General features: G+C 43.6%; 1 protein-coding gene across 6 annotated transcripts in view; it reads left to right on the top strand.

The window, feature by feature from the left end:
• The window catches only part of MEIS1 (Meis homeobox 1), a 108432-nt gene extending 88792 nt beyond the window's left edge, over window positions 1-19640 (top strand). For 4 of the 6 annotated variants that reach the window (XM_061461469.1, XM_061461472.1, XM_061461471.1 and 1 more), the window contains 3 exons: window positions 13841-13899; window positions 15120-15209; window positions 18080-19640. In XM_061461469.1, coding sequence (XP_061317453.1) covers window positions 13841-13899; window positions 15120-15209; window positions 18080-18363 — 433 coding nt within the window. In that variant the 3' untranslated portion in view covers window positions 18364-19640. Of the gene's footprint in view, window positions 1-13840; window positions 13900-15119; window positions 15210-15479; window positions 15576-18079 lie in introns of all 6 variants that reach the window. The other 2 variants (XM_061461473.1, XM_061461474.1) reach the window with 1 other exon arrangement.
• Window positions 19641-19862: the final 222 nt, after the last annotated feature.

Raw genomic sequence — 19862 nt, forward strand, 5'->3', positions numbered from 1 at the left:
TGAGAGCCAGCCAGGCTATATTGAACAATCTATACAGTTCTCTTGTTTACTACATCCCAGCTGAATCTCTTCCCATTAAGAATTAATGGTAAATAATTACTGCTGGTACTCTATGGAGAAGAGAGCAATTCTCATCAAGGGCTGCATTAGGTGTCGCATGCTTGTTTGTGTTTTAGGAAAGTCTAGATACACACAGATAAATGTCTGTATCTTTGTAGAATAATGTGCCTATATAACCTGTCAATATGTACATGTCTAGATGTGACTACCTCTCTAAATAGAGCTGCATACAAGTACATTAAAATAATCTTTTTTTAAAAAAAGGTTAAGTTTGAAAATTCAAATCCTTAAAGCTCCAGCTTTTAATTAAGTGCTTCCATTATGCTTTGTCCAAAATACCCTTGTGCTATCTAGGGCACAGACCAGACAATGATGGAGCAGCTAGTCAATATTTTATCTTACCCTCATTCTTCAGTGCTTCGTTTGTTGAGCTGTATTCAAACCATGCTTGAAGACGGAATTAATAATTACTGCTGGGCTTTCCTATGGTGCTTACTGCTGTAATACCCAAGTCCTCCCCTGACCTCCGCTTGCCTAAACATGCATAAAAGGTTGTGGGTCTGTATAGTATTTTTAAAGCTCCCCTACAAAGAGAGAAAATACAGTTGTCCCAGTTCACATGTGAAGAAGTGAGGCTCAGGGAGGTCCAGGTCCAGCACAGCTACCAGTTTTGGGTGGGTCTGGGACTGTGCTATGACTCAAAATGACAGCAAGTTATCCTCGTTTAAGGTCCAACAACCCCCAAAACTCCATATTTTGAGCACCTTGAGGATGACACATGCCACCCTCCAGTGTTGGGTATGGAGGAGAGATGCAAAAAATCAGTAACTGCTGGTGAAGAGTTTGGGTTTGATGATGTACTTGGTAGCTCCTGAGCAGTCTGAGGCAGCAGTAGAGCTGAATCCTCTTCTCCAGTGCAGTGTTCAGCTGCTTCAGCCAAGGCTGCTTTGCTTTCCTTGCCGATTGCTGCCTTATTCATCCAACTTTGACAAAGTTTATTTCTTATTGAAATCAACTTTTCTACATTGTGGTGCCTTGGCCTGTTCTTATAATAGACATAATCATCATTAGGGTAGCTGAGGCATTAGGCCCTATCAAAAATCGTACTATGAGCAGGTAATTCAACTGTTTGCATATAAAACAGATTAAAGAATAGGGTGCAAGCAGCTCTACTAATATGGTTTTCTAACTCTTGACTTCTTGATTTTATGACCTTGGCTTCTTTAAATGTCAATTTTGTGTATAATTTCCTATGCCTGCAATAAAACCTCAACAAACTCCAATCAAAGACACTGGAAAAAATGATCAAATGATGTAAATTTCCCTAATCTCATTCTTGGAGACAGCAAGAGTTATTTCTGCTGAAACTTTATAAGGAAGAAATTTTTAAAATGCCTCAAGACCTGCCTGAAGATGAGTTTCAGAGATCTGAGATGGGTTTGTGATAGGAAGACCAGACCACCTTATTGTGTTTAGCACAGCCAGCTCAGGCTATGGATACCCAGAAACACTGTATTACTCTTTCAGCCCCATCACAAGCCCCCTCCAGCAGGAAATTTTCTCACCCATGCATTTCTTTACTCATGGGTAAGCATAGTGGTAGATCTTTGCTGTGGTAGTTGCATGGGGCAGGGGATGAAGAGCTTTGCTGTGGCACGGCAGGCAGAGTGGCATGCTCCCCAGCATCCAGCGCTGAACTGGGAGCACCACTACAAGGGGTGTCCTTCCCATCTGCTCATGCCCTGCCTGGCTTGCAGATGGCAGGCTTATGGATGGAGCAGATGGGGGGTTGCAAATGGGGCAGATGCAGATTGGGAGATGCAGGTGGGGGGTGTGGGAGTAGGTGCTGATGGGGCAGATGGGAGGTGCAGATGGGGGAATGCTGATGCAGCGGATGGGAAAGAAGACGCAGATGGGGACGGATGCTGATGGGGCAGACGGAGGGATGCAGATAGGGCAGATGGGGGGATGCTGATGGGGCCAGATGCAAATGGGGCAGAAAAGCCCCTGCCCACCCCTCCACAGAGGTGAAGAGGAAGGAGGAGCAGCTGCATGGCTCTCCACCCTGCCACCTTTTGGAAATCAGTCCCAGGCCCCTGTTTTCCCGCTGTGTTGTTTGGGTTTTTTTTAATCATAGCATACCTGGGATTTAGTGCATCTAAAGCACACCCCAAACCACTCCCAAATACAAGTGATAATGTTGTCCAGTGATTCCCATGTGTTAAGCCCCATGCCAGCCGTTTCACTGGTCTAGGTGTTTAGCATAGACATCATCTTCGCTCAGTTCCTTTGCTGAGGGTGATACTCGCCTGAGCAAAAGGCCAGCACATGACCAGTGCACCACTTTAGTCCCACTTAAGCACTATTTTTAGGGTGTAAGTGGGGGAGGAGACGAGCAGGGAGGGAGCATAGCAAAAGCAGGTGCCAGTCCTTACGCACAGGGGTGGACATTCACCCCCACTTGCCTACCAAATCACAGGCTACAATAAATAGGCAAGATACTCAGCTTGCCACTTTGCAGAGCATATCGCGTTTTTAGTTGTAGGCAAATAAAATATTTGCTTGTTTTCAAATGTATCTATTACGGCTTTGTTGCAGTAAACAGATTAAACGAGAAAAGGTCAAGATGCAATTTGAATCTGTGTAAGAACATAACAAATACTTTTCTCCGTAATCAGATACAGTGAATACAAGTGCTTATTTACTTGTAAATGTTAAAACATTCACAAATTGCCCTCTCAACTTCAGCAATACGAACTTAACCATCAGATTTTAGAAACTATTTACTTTTCTCCTCTGTGTGATTCAAGAATATGTATACAGATGTTATTTAAAAGCTGGTTTGTTAACAGGAACACACGTGAGAGCAGGGAAAAACAGAAATGAGAAAGAATAAATGTTTCAGGTTTAACGAATACATATTGTTTGTTATTCCAAAGTAAGACAGTAGGTGTTTGCAATGTGAAAACAGTCCTGCTCTCCCCCAGAAAGCACAAAACCCCAAGAAAACTATTATAAAAAGGATCTTGCTGGGTGAATTGTTGGACCGTTTGAGCAATTCGAATATGTGTGGTAAATTAGCTGTTCTAAACATACCATGTGCCAGGCTTTTCAAGCAGATTTTTACATTTATGTTTTACTAAGTCTTAGCTAATTGTTATGCATTTCACCTCGAATGCCAATTGTAATAATAATATTACACCTGTAGTCTATTTCTCTGTTCTTAAATTACAGCAATCAGGAAAACTCACTAGGTAAAATCCTGTATAGTTACTCATAAGAAAATACTGAAATCAGACAAAAAAATGTTTAGCTTGCATAATGCCTTAGACAGCCCTGGAGAACTGCCAGGCAGCCAAGGTATTATTAGAAAAGCTGAGCAAATAGCTTACAGGGGGAAGAGTTGTGAATTTAGAGCCATCAGGTACCGTTGTGTCACAGGATTAGGCTGGTATTTTTGTTTAGTTCAGTGAAGCTGTTTAAAAGTACAGCGCAGTGGTTTAAACATGTGGGGTTTGGTTTCGACATGTGTGTTTAAGGAGTAGTGATACAGTTTTGGCATGAAACACAGGTGTTTTTCCAAAGGGGGCAGATGCTTGGAGGAGGTGGATAAAGAGTTTTTTGGCAGAAATGATCCAGGACTTCAGGTGGAGCAAAGAGCTTTCACCCTGGAGAGGTGATAGACCCTGGGTTTCTTGCTCAGTCCAGTCTTGGCAGTCTCCATGCACCCCAAACTACCCCAAAACAGGGGTCACCCTGTCCAGGAGCACCAGGGGAGGATGTTTTTCCTAACCATTGCTCTGATGGGCCCTGGATTCAGGCTGAGGAAACATCATTTATTTCAAGAGTAAACGTGGAATCATTTTGCACAAACTAAGACTGGTTAGTGGTGCCCTGAGCTTTAAGCAAATAAAATAACTGTGTTATTTTAATAAAAAATAAAACAACTGTGTTATTTTATTCACACAGTTGCTTTTTTGAGGGGGAGAAAGCTTGGTTCCCACTGCAGAGCATCGCATGGTGCAGACGGGGTTTACCTTCCAATAGTCTTAACAAAAGGTGCTCAGCAATCAAGAAGTCAATAAGCAGGATAAAAAGCCAACCCTGTTTTCCCTTGGTCCTTCCATCCTCTTCTGGGCTGGTTTTGTACCTGACAAACTTTTTTAGTCAGTGCATTAATATTCTGTAACAAATGTACTGTCAGGTGTCAAGGAAATAAGATGAAACGGTGCCATGCAAACATTTGCCGCTTGCTCTTTTCCCTGCTCCAGCCCTAGCTTTGCTCCCCAGGATCAGGGTCAGGAGGCTTTGTTTGGTATTTTTACTTTAAAAGGCTGAGATTCAGGTGTGTTCTGTCTCAAAACAAGAGTTTAGCATTAAAAGTAAATTCCACTTTATTGTGGAATTGCTGTGTTGCAAATGCTGTGATGCTGCACCATCTTCTGTAAATGCAGTCCTCAGGACTTGGTTTCTTTTCAGTGCGAGAGATGCTTCTGTCCCAAAAAATACCTTCAATATGTTAAAAAAGAAAAAAAAAAAAGAAGGGGGAAGAGTAATGGTTTGTCACTGCTTTGCAAGTCAGGTTTTGGTCTATTCTTGTCATAGCTATCTGAAGTGTGTTTACATATAGTTTGCCTTTCTGGTATTTTGTGCTTGCACAGACCTGATCTCCACCTATTTTGTGTCAACAGTTGCTGAGATTGGTGTAGAGCGATTAACCATTGCAAACTGAAACGCCAAAACGCAGAGAAAGGTGCCCTCAGAGACCCTCTCTCGCGCTTACATCAGGCACTCGCTCCGAGCTGCACCTGCATAAAGCAAACTGCGTGGTTAAAAAGTCAGCCTGAAATATTAAAAACGGGGCAAATGTTGCCTCCGTCTTGGCTAAACCAATTTCTCGTCTCCAAAATGAAACACAGCCAGAGGCGCAGGGCGAGGACATGCTTTCGAGGGCGTGTGTTTTGCCCTGCCTGCCCTGAAATGATTTTGGTGTAAATGATGTGTGGCTGCTACACCAGCGTTAGCACTAATGAGGCTGCTGCCTTTTATTTTACTTTTTTACAAAAGGAAAAGAAACGGCAGCAGATGCTGCTGAAAAAATATTACTTCTGCAGTTCTTCAGTGAAATCTAGGTCACGTAACAGTTTCATGGGTTATTATATTTTTCCCTTGCCCACTGTAGTCCTTACGTCTTTTTTTGGCTAATGGTAAAGTGCAATAGCAATAGCTCCTTTTCAATTCGGATTTATCCCAGATGTGTGACTTCTCACCTGGTTTATAAAGGTGTTTTATACCATCTGGAGGATGATCCCAAAGCTCTCTGTGCTCCGTGGCCTCACAAATTATTTTTATCATTGACATTCCTCTGACCTCCCCGTGTGCTTTGTTTGTGTTGTTTTCTGAGGATGTCTCTTCTCCTGCCCTGACTAAAACGCTGTCAGAAGTAGGATTATAAGCAAAATGAATTACCTCTCTTAATGAGAAATCATGTTCAGATAAAGTAGATTACAAAGTGGGTTATTAGTAGTGGTTAGAAGACAATGTTTTGAAGTCGGATGTCTTGGGGGGAAGTTCGTCCAGAAGTGTGGGGTTGTTTTTCAGGTTGGCTGTGACTCAGAGTTGTATCTTCTGTGGTTTATGGGGAAAAAAAAAGGGAAAAAAAAAATCAAACTAATTTTGCAGGTGCCCACATCACACAAAATACACCAACGTGCTTGTGTTTGTTGTCTCGCTAGTGGTGGGAAGGATGTAACCACAGGAATCACAGCTTCCCCCTCTGCCCTGAGCCAATGTCTTGGGGTATAGACCAGAGTGATGTCAAAGCCTATTTCATGTATGAATCACAGGTCCCATATAAGGGTTCATTATGTTTTCTTTTGGGGAGCTCTGGATGTTTTCCCCAAAAAATACTTGACAGGGCTTTTGGTTTGCCCACCCTGGGCTTTCTTCTCCTTGTCCCTCAGGCTGGAGGAGCTGGTGTGGGGTGACAGGTATGGAGTTACTCCATACACCTGAAGTGGCCTTCTGGAGATGGAGGGTGAGGAGATCCATCCAGGAGTGCGGACAGATAATTTCTCATGTCCTTCTGTGAATGGGAACACACTTAAACCAGCAGCCAGATGTGGGAGCAGCCTCTCTGCTTTCGCTTGGGCTGGAGGCTGGGCATAGCTTCCAGCTCCCGTGCCATATGCCTTATAGAAAGGCGTGAACAGAGGAAAGAAGTTGTTTGGACAAGGCTCCCAATCTGATGTAGGCAAAGCGCCTTAGACCTCAAAGGAGGACCCCTGCATTTAGACCACTTGTGTGGCAAGAGAAAGCTTGGAGATGATGCAGGCACCTCTCACAAGCACTACATTCCCTTAAATAAGAAGTTATGCTGAATCAACGGAGGACAAGAAAGTTGCTGCAAGGGAGAGGAGTGTTTTCAAAGAAATAGCAAGTATTTTGCTATCAGTTCTCACCCATTCCCAGTGTAATCCCTGCCATCAAGCGGCAGGGTTTATTGGTTTGAAATGATCTGCTGAAGAAAAGCTGCTGGTTGTGCTCCTGGTGTGCACCAGATCAGGACCTGGGATACAGAGTCCAGACATGATCTCCTGAAAGTTCATATGGAGAGTTGAGGTTCAGACCCCCCTCAGAACTGAGAGAAAACACTGAGCTGGGAGACGTGCATTGCAGCATGGGCTGGTCTCAGAGCTTCCAGAGCCTGCGCACCCTCTACCACAAGTGTTTGGGAGGTCTTGCTCTTTGTGGCATGGTCTGCTTATTGAAGTGCATATATCTCTTTCCCAGCAAAGCCAGTGCACTGCATGGCGCTGAGATAAATTGTTCTCCAGATCTGCAGTGGAAAAGTGGCTACACAGCACCAGTCCTTGGGCAGGGAGAGCATTTTTGTGGGAGGCAAGATTTTGGCTGGTAGCGTGTTGTGTACTCAACCGCAGCACTGTATGGGGTCCAGTGCTGTCCTGGGCGGGAGTTAGAGCAGCCTTAGTGCTGCTCTACTAGATGAATCCTTGCCATATTCCTTAAAGGCTAATTGTGGCACACGGAGATCAGCAGAGTACAGCTGCGCTGGGATTTGGGAGCAGGGAAGAGACGGGAGGTCAGCTCTGCTGGCGCTTTGCCATGTAAAGATTTCCCCTTACATCATCTGGCTGCCGAGGGCGAGTTTACATCTGCTTTGCACCCCAAGGGGATTGCGGTGTCAGGAATGAGGTTGCTGTGAGCCCTGCCCGGCACAGCCAAGACCTGCAGCATGGCCTCTGCTCCGGCTCCTTGGCATCAGTGGGGAGGCCCCTTGGATGCCAGACCTGGATTTTCACCGGAAACTTTCCATGTCAGCTAAGCCTTTCTGAGAGGGATTTGTGGATGGGAGGAGAGGAGGAGAAGGAGGAGAGCATACCAGAAAGGCCAACAGCAGCTTGCCTGTGATATGGGAGGGCACTGGAGATGGGCAGAGCAGGGAGGTGCATCTCCAGTGAGCTCTTCCCTGGGCATGTTGGCTCTTTGCTCCTCCCTAGTATGTCCCTCCCTTGTTTTTCATTCAGCGCTAACAAATAAATACAAATAGGCTTTAGCTTCATCCTACTGGGGAACAGGGAAATCTGTCACCCATCCCTTCTGCACCCAGAGCATAAGCAACTACCAGGTTCACTGCCACCCCAAGGTGGTCACAGAGGCTGCATGGTGTCCCATGGAGCTGGTGGCAAAGTGCTTCCCCAAATCCAGTCTGCTTATTTGGAGGCAGGAGGCATTCCTGCCGTGATCTGAGAAGAAAGCCTGGCATGGAGCAGGAGGGGAAGCAGGGTTTAAGGGCTTTGGAGAAGAGCAAGCATACAGGAGGTGGCCCAAGGTAGAACTGGTGCATGTTGGGCTGGCCAAAATGTAGGGCATAGCTGCTCTCTTACAAGAAGCATATACCTGATCCCATCCCTCTGCTTTCTATTTTTTCACTCAATATGCTCCCTACATTAGCAGGGCTGGCTTGCAAGAGATTCAATAGCACTCTCCTGCTTTAAAGCAACTTTTCTGAATGCACAACATGAATCCATCGGTGGGGTCACATAGTAATGCTTGAAGTCAGAAGCTATTTTTAAAACTAAATTGCAGAACCACACATGGCTTTCATTAGTGCTTTACATCAAATTTGTCAGCTAATTAGTGGTTTTTCATCACTAGTTTTGCATAGTATTTTATTTGTTTGCTCTTCAATATTGTCTTGTGACACCCTCAGCCCTATGTACAGTCCCTTGTGCTGGTGCTGCAGTGGAGGAGGGAGGGAGAGGAGAGCTTTCAGGAAACCTTCCTGATCCTCCTGATGGATGGACTTGCTGCGTTTGGAGTATATTCCAATATTACGTGTCTGGAGTGGGCGGTTAGCAGCCCATGTACTCTCTTCCCTCCCTACCTCCATTTAGTGTTGTAAATGATGTATTGCAGTCCTGAACTGTCTTCGGTTTGGAGGAGGTGGAGGAGAAACCAAGAGAAGTTGCCAAACATGACTTCATGAGGTTTGACTTTAAATTGAACAAAGTTTCTTGAGTGTCTTGGATTTTTCTCTTTTTTTTTTTTTTTCTTTACAAATAAAGGGAGTACAGAGAGCATGGATTGCTAATGACTGGTAGTTACGGGTCATTAAGCTCACTAACTGACTTCAGGATCAGAACTTTCTAATAACAGCAGTAAGCACTCTTTTAACATTTATTTCTCATTTTAGGGATGGGGAGATGTGATTACCATTCAAAGTCTGCAGTTATTTTTTCCTGTTCACAATTACAGAGGGAGCTTGGTTTTTTTAAGGCTGTTTTTAAAACACTTGAAAGTATTTGGTGAAATAATTTCTTTGGGTTTTTTTTTTCTTTTCTTTAACTGACTACTTTAAAAAAGCTGCAGAAAACAAATACACAGGGAAAAAAATGAAAATATGTTAAAATAAGGAATAAAGCAGTTACTGAAGTGTAATAATCCTGCTTTATAGCACACTTTCCATTTAAATTGTTTTTATTAGAGATAAACCTGTTAAGCGTTGAGGAATTAAGTGCTGAATAAAGAAGGTTGTTTCGCTGCTGTATAAGTGAAGGATCCCAGTATGCAGAAAAGACTATGGCTGGTTTTACAAGTGAATTCCTCGCTAGTTTGCAGGGCTCTGGTTACTTTGGCATCTGTTAGAAAAATGATGGTTTGCTTGTTGTCAAGAGGGATACTATTTTTTTCAGAGGGGCAGTAGAGATTTTTAGCACTGGGGTTTGTAGCTACTGTGGGCTTTGTCATCATCCTTGCACTAGGTTTTCTAGAAAGAGCTGAAGGAGAAAATGAGGCAGAGAGATTTTCGGGAATTTCTTGGCACTGCTTGTGATACACAGCCTTCTGGCATGCAGTGCTTTGGGACAATATTGGGAAGGATCAGCCTGCAACTCCAAGTATCAAAAGTCAGTAATGGTGTGAAACTCTCCTCATTTGGAAGGGCTGGGGGGAGAGGAAAATTCAGTATCCTGCTAAGTCTCAGCATCTCCTTTCAGACAGCTGGTCCTGGAAAATTTCATTCAAAGACTACAAATTGGAAGTCCCCACAATCACTCTGTCGATTCTTGAGGAAAGGTGGCTTTGGAAATTGGTGACAGTGGAGGAAGGTCTTGTTTTATTCACTCAGCAGAAGTGAAATATAAGGGGAAGGGAGAAAGAACAGATCTGTGTGGAAAATGTCACTTGGGCTGTAACCTGAGCCTTCACAAACTGTGCCTTTTGGAGGGTTTGGTGACCCTCCGAAAATCCTTGCTCTCTGGCTGCTATTATTGTAGCCAATTTCCAACTAAAATAAGTCTTTTGTCATCACCAGCCATGCTGCCTCTTGCTGAGAAGAAACAAAACTTGTGCATGGCAGTGAGGGTGGCCAAGCTGAAGGTCAGAGTGCAGAGCCAGATTGCAGCATCCCCGGGGCTGGGGCTGGATCTCACCCGTGGGACCGGCGATGCACCAAACAGGGAGACTGCCAGTGACCTCTGGAGACAGACCCTGGGCAAGAAGCCTAAGAGAAAACATCCTAGTAAAGTGCAAATTGGAGAAAAGAGGGTTTCCTCCTCCTCTTAGGGCTATGCAGGTGAAATAGCTGAGGTTTTCTTGCTTTTGGGGACACAGCAGAAAGCACAATCTCATGTATGCAAAAGGGCAAGGAAAAGTTAACTTGAAAAAAGTAATAAATACTTTAAACTTCTGTGTTTGCCCAACTGTTCAAACGTTCCCTCCATGCCAGAGTCTTCCCTTTGGGGGAAAAATAATAAATAAAAAAGGAGGAAAAAAGCAAGCAAGCAAAAGTAACCCAAGTCATCACTTTGCAGAGTTCTCAGCCCTCCTTGGGCTTTTAAATGGGTACAATTTTCACACTAAGGGATCTCATGTTGTTTGTTCCACTGCTGATTCTGTTCCTTGGGGGGGAAAAAGCCCCGAAACAAAAAAAGCCTGCCACATCAGAGCAAAAGTACCAATGCTTAGAGCACTGGTATGGGAAAAAATACTTATGCAAGTCTTTGAGCCTCTGTGGGTCTTTACTCACATGAGTAAGGTTAAGCAGCAGTCTTATTAAGTTTTATGCTGAGTTGTATTTTGACAATACTCCATTTGAGTAGTCCTTAGTACAGGAATATGGTTTTTAGGTCCTCTTTTTTTGAACTTTTAAAAGTTAGAGTGACTTAGGTTTTCTTTCCTTTAAGATAAGTGAACGTGAACATGCAGGAAAAGGAGCAGTGAGAATTTTCCTGCTAGCTTTTCTATTCCATCATTTTGCTGGTGCTATGTCAGCCTGATGCTTTGGAAATGCAAAGACTGATCAAAAGATCTTGGCCCTTCTCTCAAACAAAAAAAAAAAGCACTATGAAGAAATTATCCTCATGCCCACATATTTCTGCAGCAACAGCTAATTCGCAGTTTGGCTTATGGAGTTCTCAACTGCGATTTGTAAATGTACGAGTGCTGCGTTGTGCTTTCGCAAGGCAAGCCGCATTAGTAGTTTTAATCTGATGGGTTCTTAGGAATTCCAGGTTTGGGGTGCAGGAAGAAACTTGAAAGTGAATACTTTCTTCTCCTTTTTTTTTTTTTTTTTTAATGCATAGTGGTTTGGAGTCTTCTATAATGCAAAGTAAAGCGCTCTGTTACAAAGGCAGGGAGGATGGGACAGAAGGTTAAAGGGCACCCTGGAAACAAACAGCTGGACCAGTTTATTTAAACAGATACAAGGATGGGGAGCTGACCTCCGTTTGACTTCTAGTGGGAGGAGCAAGAATGTCATTTTATTACTTTGCCCAGAAGGAAAATGTTCTTGCGTCTGAATTCCCCCTGAAGACATCCAAACACTGGGCTGTTTGGCAGAATTGCTACTTATAGAAAATACTTCCGTTAATGCATAGGAAGAAGATAACTATTAAGTACCTGTGCGTAAAATGTTCTTAAAAGAGAAATCCCAAGCTATAGCATGGTGCAAACAGGATGAGAATATGTTTTACTGTAGTCACATCTTCTGGATACTTACTGGTAAAGTCTAGCTGTAATAGTTTATGATTTTGAGCCCCCCTTCTTATTAAAAGCACTTGTAGTTTGGAGGAGAAGGAAGAGAAGGTTGTGAAATTGGGTTATGTGTGCTTAATGTTGCTCAGGGTTTCTTTGAGGTAAAAGCTTTTGGCAAATGAAGGTTTCAATGACCAGCCAGTCTCACAGCTACCAAAAACCTTCCCCTCCTGCCACAGTAAGAGGTCCTGGCAATTGGGCAGTAGAAGGATGGAGTAAACACAGCAAGAGCCTGCCAGGCATGCAGAAAGAAATGGCTGAGGCACTGGGGTTTTGTGTTGTTGTTTTACTTAGGAGAGTTACTGTGAAAATTGCTTTCTGCAAATGCAGATTACAGATATTAAACAATTTTCTAATTGGTCATGGAACTAAGGCAGCTAATGGGGGAAAAAAGGCAGATTTTTTTTAATTGCTTATTTCACATGGTGTTTGTGCTACACCTGTGCTTATAATGAGAAAGGAGAATTAGTCTAACCTTCTGCTCACATGATTCTAATTTCCATGGTTTGTACAAGATAATGATAAACTGATTTGCAACACTGTTTGCTGGAGTTGAGGCTTTTTTTTTCTTTATTGGAAATGTGTAGAAAAATTGATCCAATGCTCTTGCTGGCAAAACATGACCTAGTTAAGGTGTACGGTTTCCACATCGACACCCGGAATTTGTGCCTTTGAGCCCATTTTTTTGAGACAGGCTTCATTAGGATTCAAGATCTTGATTAATTTTTTGCTGGAGCTTGGTAACGGGCATCAGTTGGGAATGGGAGATAGGAGGAGACCAAAATCACTGTGCTGGTCTTTGATGAGGGCAAAACAAACAGCATGGGGTGGTGGTTTGTGATTCTTCTCCCCTCTGGCTTTGAGGAACGGGTGTGCAGAGCTGATCCCCGCAGGAAGGTCCTATTGGCTTTATCTCTGCAGAGGGAGAACTCCTGCTAAGCCACTCCAAGCAAAGGCAACAAAACCAAGCAGCAAGCAGTCCTTTGTGGACTTTCCTATTGCATTCTGCAAGTGTTGTGTCATTTTACCCAGGCTCATGCTTCTTCTTTTACTAGTAGATATTGTGGCATACACTTTTTTTATTATTCCTGTTCTCTCTTGCAAAGAACGTAAAGTCTGGTCATGAGGCTTTGCTGTGATTAAATCTCAGCGAAGATTTTTTCCAAATGGGTTTTAACTGAGCTTTCTGATGAGCAAGACCACAAGAGAAGTTCTTCTAAGGCTCTTCAGGCAGGTTCCCAGCCATGGTTTTGAGCCTTCTGATTTCAGCGCCATGAGGACTGCCCGCAGAGGAGACTGGGGCAGCTGTGATCCTCCTCCTTCTTCTGTTTTGCTCCAAAGTATTTTGAATATTCCTTTCCCAAACAAGCATTGCAAGACTCACTGAGGCAGAGAGCTACAAAAGTACGAGGAGGACGGCTGCAGATGACTATTTTTAAAAAATGAATGTACCTTTTTTTTTTCATTTCCAAAGATCTGCTTCTCATTGTTCCGGGGGAATTTTCAGTAGTCCAGTAATTACAGTTTAACAAGATGTTTGCTGTAAATGGTCAGGCCTAGCTGGAGAAAACAGGATTATAAATTCAATTACTGTAAAGCTATGACCTCGCCTTGACCCCTCAGACTTTGCATAAAGAGGTGGGGGGAGAAAAGCCCACCAAGAAATGGCTAGGAGGAATGCAGAGCTCTTAAGTCCCCAGCAGTGTGAGTTAGCAGTGATAAAACTCCAGACGTTCCCTCATTTGATGGGCTTCTGCCATCACAGTTCATTATCTTAATAGTGGGCATTAAAAGGGAATTAGGTTTGCAAGAGGTAGGGGCAGGTTTTGATAAAAAAAAAAAAAAGAATGGAAAAAAAAGTCAGAGGACATAAGGCACTAATGAGGGGGAGGTAGCAGATGCCCTCACGAGCATCTCACCGGCTTCACCTGTTCGGTTTTATTTCTGTGCCCCATTCTGAATCGAGAAGAGCGTTAACTGGTATTGTTTCCTGGAAACTCCGCTAATTCCCCCATGGAAAGATGAAATGGAAGTGTCTGACTGTGGTAGAAAGCAGGCAAACATAAATCAGCTTGGAAACCCCAAGCTTGTGCTCTCAAAGGTCATCAGGGTTAGAGGTTTTGCAGTATTTGTATCCCTTCACAGCCTGACAGAGTTGGGCGAGAGGGCTTGGGGATGGGTAGAAGCCATCCCTTTCCTAACCGTTTGCTTTCTTATCTTGCAGGTTTATTAATGCTAGAAGAAGAATAGTTCAGCCCATGATAGACCAGTCCAATCGAGCAGGTAAGTCCCCAGTAGTAGCTGTATTCAAGTCACGCAGACAAAAAAACATGCTCAAGCCATTCACTGGGAGGTCCATTACCTGGTAAATAAATGAGAAATGAATGCTGGGAGTGATTGACAATTAAAATGCAACCAGCTTTCTTTCATTACAACCCCAATAATTTTGACATGATTAAAACATTTGGGGAAAAAAAATGAAAATTCAAAAAAAGAAACTAAAATGATCCACTCCATGACTGGACTTCCCATACACATACAAGTAGTTGGTTTGAGTTTTCCTTCCCAGCTCTTTCTGCTCCTATGACCACTCCCTGGTGCATGGCTTGGTGTGGAATTGCTGTAAACTTTATTACCTGTCAAAAGGGCAAAGGGGTCAGAATCGCTTGTGGGACTCAGTAAAGTTCAAAGACATTCAATGAGGTAGAGCTTTATGTGCTTTAATAACCCAAGGCAGCTTACTTCTGAAGCCAGCTTTTAATGTACAGTTAAAACCTCGAGTTCAGGTAGTGATACTTGTATAGGATCCTTTTGTCCCATGTCTCTTCTTCTTAGTAGCTGTCTTTGGGATTGATGAGTATTTGACGTTTACTTTGGGGGAATTTCTATTTTTGCAAAAAATATTAAGTTTTCACATGCTGTTTCTGTCTGGGGTCTTGGCTCACAGCTCTGTGTGGGTATTTACCATTGAGGAATAGCCAGTTACTCCCAGTTGGTTTTGCTTTCCCAAGTCTCAGTGCCAGACTATCCAAATCCATCGTTGTCCTAGATGCCTTTGGGCCACAATTCCTCTTTGAGTACATTCGATTATTTTGTCATTAGAGGTAAATATCTGGCATGAACGTGTTCAGGTCCTGCTCTTAGAAAGGCACACGGGCGTAATTTAACACACTGCAATTTCAGTGTGGCTATTCCAGCCATAAAATCCAGCTCCTATACAGGTCTTTGCATTGACGTCAGCAGTGGCAGCAGCTGGAGCTGGGGCTCCTCGTGTCTCGAGATTTCGGATCGCTAACTTCATTTCCAAACTCGCAGTAGGAAATTAAGCCAAAACCAAGCGTGTTAGCCCAGCCTCTCAATTTGAGCAGTAGATGGTTTTCACTCTTTTTAGAGCCAGCATTGACAGCTGTCTCACAGAGTCCATAGATAGGGGGGTTGTGTCTTGACACCAAGAGGTGACCCTTTTGGCTGTTGCTAAAAAGCAATGTTCTACACTTTTCCAGTAAGTCAAGGCACACCCTATAACCCCGACGGGCAGCCGATGGGAGGTTTTGTGATGGACGGCCAGCAGCACATGGGCATCCGAGCGCCAGGTAAGCCCTTGGGGTAGCGTCACCCACCGATGGGTGATCTCAGTCATGCCACCACAGGTAACCACACTTCCACCCTTCACCGTCCTCTCAGCTGTCTGCCTTGCCTTGCCTGTCTTCTGCCTGCTTTCAGTCACCGAGGGAAACCAGGCATCTTCTCGCTCAAGGGGTCCTGGACTCTCTGCCATGCTGTGTTTTGGAAAGGGGCTTTTGGCACTATCTGTTGACTTTGCTCATTCTCTGGCATCTTCTTGGATTTTTATCTCCTTCTAGGACCTATGAGTGGAATGGGCATGAATATGGGCATGGAGGGGCAGTGGCACTACATGTAACCTTCACCTAGGTAACCAATGGCAAAGCCAGGGGGAAGTAAGTACAAACGGGGTCTTTGTTCTCACTTTGTCCGAGGGATATTTGTCTCCTTACATTTCCCTATGTTCTCCCTGCCCATAGCCTCATGCTTGTTCCTTCCTTTCCATCCATCCATCCTACGCCTGGGCTCCTTTGGGTTTCTGTCCCTCTGGTTCAGCTCAAGCTTTCCAAGCTCCCAAACCCCCCGTGCGCGCGTGCGCCGTACACTGACGCCGCCGTACATCGACGCCGCCATACATTGATGCTATTATCCATCCCTGAGCACATGACAAAACAAGAAGCAGCCAGGGAGGTGGGGGAGCCCGTCGTCTTGGCAACAGACTGATTTGCAAAATGTAAGCGGTCTGCAGCAGCGCAGGGAGAGGAAAGAGCATGTCCCCAAAGTGTCATAAATCTGTCTAACCGCAGTTGATGCATGAGTTACATTTCTCCTGCTAACCTGCAAGACACCAAAAAAGCCAAACAGAGAGTTCTCATAGGTGAAAAAAAAATAAGCTGTGGCTTCACTTAGTTGCGTTTTGGAAGGCGATGGACCAAACTTTGGGGTTTTTTCCTTAATTTTTTTTTCTCCCCAAGTTTATTTCTCTTTGTCTGTCCATCATAATGGGATTACGTGTGGCAAAGGAAAAAGAGAGAATACAAAATAGAGGTGTGCGCAGCAGGCTATGGAGCTTAGCCCAGGCTAATTGACTATATCCAAATTAAGTATGCCATCACTTGCAGTGTGACAAATGGATTTGACTTATTCAGTATACAAAAATAGAGATCATTAATGCAATCTTCAGTGGCAGGCCTTGCGAAGAAAACCTAGAAAAACTGCCCCAGTTTCCCCCCACCCTTTTGTCTTTTTATAAGGGAAAATACATTATACACCTTTTTTTCTTTTCTTTTTTTTTTTTTTTTTATTTAAAGAGCAAAGCAGTTTGAAACACGGAGGCACCAGTACCGTGTTTAAATGGTGCCTGATTCTGTTTCTTTCGCTCTCTTTCTAGAGTTACAAGCAGTTATTTTGGCATCTTCGTTGTACCCCCAGCCAATATTAATGCAGGGTTTGAAGTTACCCAGGCCAAGTGTATTTCATAGTCGTCTTCTCTGGGTGCAAGTCAAAACTAAGTTTTAACAATTAGCTGTGAAAACATTCCTCTGAGCTTGGGAATGCAACAGCCTTATTACCTCATCATGGAAATTTCTAGCTTAGTTAATTTAAATATTGTTTCTTAGTTTCTGGGTCAATTAAATTTAAATGATGTATTTTATGCTTCGTGACCAATTAAATTAATAGGTTATTACAAAAAATATTATCATCTTTTTTGATTAAAGAGCTGTGAGTACAGTATATTTTATAAGCAATTTTCATTAGTTCAAAACTGTTCCTTTAGGCTAGATTAAGCAGCTATTCATTGCTAGAGTCTTGAGACCTGATTCCAAGGTGTTCGGCGCATTCACAGCGCGCTCTTACTTAGAACTAAAGCCAATTGAACCTACTTAGCAATAGCGTATGCCTTTCACCCTTGATGATTATGGAGCTTATAGCTCTCCGAAACAATACACCTGTCAGTTCCCATCAGCTACAGCAATCCAAGCAGAAGGCAGAGGCCCACAGAAAGCAGGAGGCTTTATTGTTTTAGGTCCAATTTTTTCCTTATTGTTCTCCCAAGCCCACTGCAAGGTTGACTGAGTTGTGCGTCTGATTTTTTTTTCAGACAGAAGTGAGCAAGGGGAAAGAATTAATTGATAACTGTTATTGATTATAGATATATTTTTAATGCATTTAAAAATACAGGTTTGATTTAACAATCATCCTTAGTAATCCTATCAATTTCGGCTTCATATGAGGCCTTTGTTCAGTGATGTATGTGCTTGCTGTATAGTGTCTGTTTGAATGGCACAAATACTTGGGAGAGATTCCAAGTGATGGGGCTCAAGAGCTAAATAAATAACTGTTGATAAACCTCGACACTGATTTAACTCATCTCTCCTCCCAAGCCCCTCATTAACGACTACTGATTCCCTGCCTTGTATTCCCAGCACACTTTTACAAGTGGGGAGACGAAGGCGGGTAGCTGGAACAAGGCCATGGGGGATGGAGCCCACCTAAGAGCCTTCACAAGGGCTTCCCCGGCTTGGTGCCACCACCCTGTGTGACATCAGTCGTCATCAGGCTGGCTCTGCCTTGGGCATGCTTCCAGATCGGAAATATCTCCATCACATACGTTCCTAACCATAAAAGCAGAAAGCGGTTTTATCTCCCAGAACTCTGTATTTGGAGGGGGGAGGATGTACTTGGGTTTTTTTTATGACCTGAGAATCATTCCTGTTGCCGTTGTTGTGAGTCCATACATAGACTCCAATCCCACAAAGGCAGCTGCACTCACACATCCATGACTCCGCATCCCGCCTTGGGCTCAAGTCCAGCCCTCCCGTGCCCAAGCCGAGGAGCCTCGTGGCCCCATGTCCATAGCTGATCCCCAGCACTCACCACCACTTCTTTCTCTCCGCAGGGCTGCAAAGTATGCCAGGGGATTATGTGTCTCGGGGTAGTCCAATGGGTATGAATATGGGACAGCCAAGCTATACCCCACCCCAGATGCCCCCTCATCCCGCTCAGCTGCGTCATGGCCCCCCCATGCATACCTACATTCCTGGACACCCTCACCACCCAGCGATGATGATGCATGGAGGACCACCCCACCCTGGAATGCCCATGTCAGCATCAAGCCCCACAATGCTTCATACCGGCGAGCCGGCAGTGAGCGGACAAGTGATGGACATTCATGCTCAGTAGCTTAAGGGAAATACGCGTTGTCTGCAGCAACGGTAGATTTCAAACATTGTCTTTCTGCAATGACTATGGAGTTCTTGGCTTCAACTTTGGACCAAGGGACGTTCCGATTCTTCACAGGGACCCTGAAAAGCAGGAAAACACCAACCGAAGTCAACTTCTGGGGACATGCTAAATACCTATATAAGACATTAAGAGATCAAAGAGTGAAATATTGTAAAATGCTATTATACTGTTATCCATATTACGTTGTTTCTTATAGATTTTTTAAAAAAAATGTGAAATTTTTCCACACTATGTGTGTTGTTTCCATAGCTCTTCACTTCCTCCAGAAGCCTCCTTACATTGAAAAAGAAGCCTTACACTTATCCTGCAAATGACAGAAAGGGCTTATTTGCAGGATTTTTAGAGCATTAAAATAACTATGTCAGGCAGAAGAATCTTTCTTCTATCCTAGGATTTCAGCCATGCACACTCTCTCTCTCCCCCCTCTCTCCTCTCTCTCTTTTTTTTCCCTTTCTCTCCCTTTCTCCCCGTCTCTCTCCCTCTCTCTCTTTCTAGCCTGGGGCGTGAATTTGCATGTCTAATTCATTTACTCACCATATTTGAATTGGCCTGAACAGATGTAAATCGGGAAGGATGGGAAAAACTGCAGTCATCAACAATGATTAATCAGCTGTTGCAGGCAGTGTCTTAAGGAGACTGGTAGGAGGAAGCATGGAAACGGAAAGGCAGTGTATTTGAAGCCTAATTGTCACATCAGAGCATCCTTGTCCCCATGCAGCAACCACCACCTTGTACATCACTTCCTGTTTTATGCAGCTCGAAACATGGACTGAAGATTTATTTTTAATATGTTGACTTTCTTTCTGGGCAAGACATCGGTCATGTGTGCATTTTTTTTTTCCCCATAGTCCCATCATGGAGCATTTATGTATACATTGTAAATAAATTTTGTGCAAAAAGGACTGGAAAAATGATCTGTATTATTGCAATTTTTTGTAAAAGTAGCAGTTTGGTATGAGTTGGCATGCATACAGATTTACTAAGTGGGATAAGCTAATTATACTTTTGTTGTGGTTAAACAAATGCTTGTTGATAGCCTTTTTCTATCAAGAAACCAAGGAGCTAATTATTATTAATAATAATCATTGCACACTGAGTCTTAGAGTTTCTGATTGAAACAGTTTGGATTGTATAATAACTCAAAGCCCAGTTGTAGTAGTTTGAGTGCAGTAATGAAATCTGAATCTAAAATAAAAACAAATTATTTTTTGTCATGGTGACTCCACTGCTTGCAAAATTTGTTTCCTGCCCCCCCTTCAGTATTTGTAGCCATTCTATCCCAAACTGGGATCCAAGCAGATACAAAATTCAGCTAGCTCCAGAGGCATACCTCGCATTGCTGTTTAAATATTGGCTTCATGTTTAAAGAATGTAAAAGTAATGCTGTGCTGCACAAGGAAACTTGCTTGGAACTTGCACTGTAAATAGTCAGGATG

The sequence above is a fragment of the Pezoporus flaviventris genome, unplaced genomic scaffold (assembly GCF_033815535.1).
Source record: "Pezoporus flaviventris isolate CSIRO_AGI_PZ_B2104156 unplaced genomic scaffold, CSIRO_AGI_Pfla_v1 ptg000031l, whole genome shotgun sequence".
Taxonomy (NCBI): domain Eukaryota; kingdom Metazoa; phylum Chordata; class Aves; order Psittaciformes; family Psittacidae; genus Pezoporus; species Pezoporus flaviventris.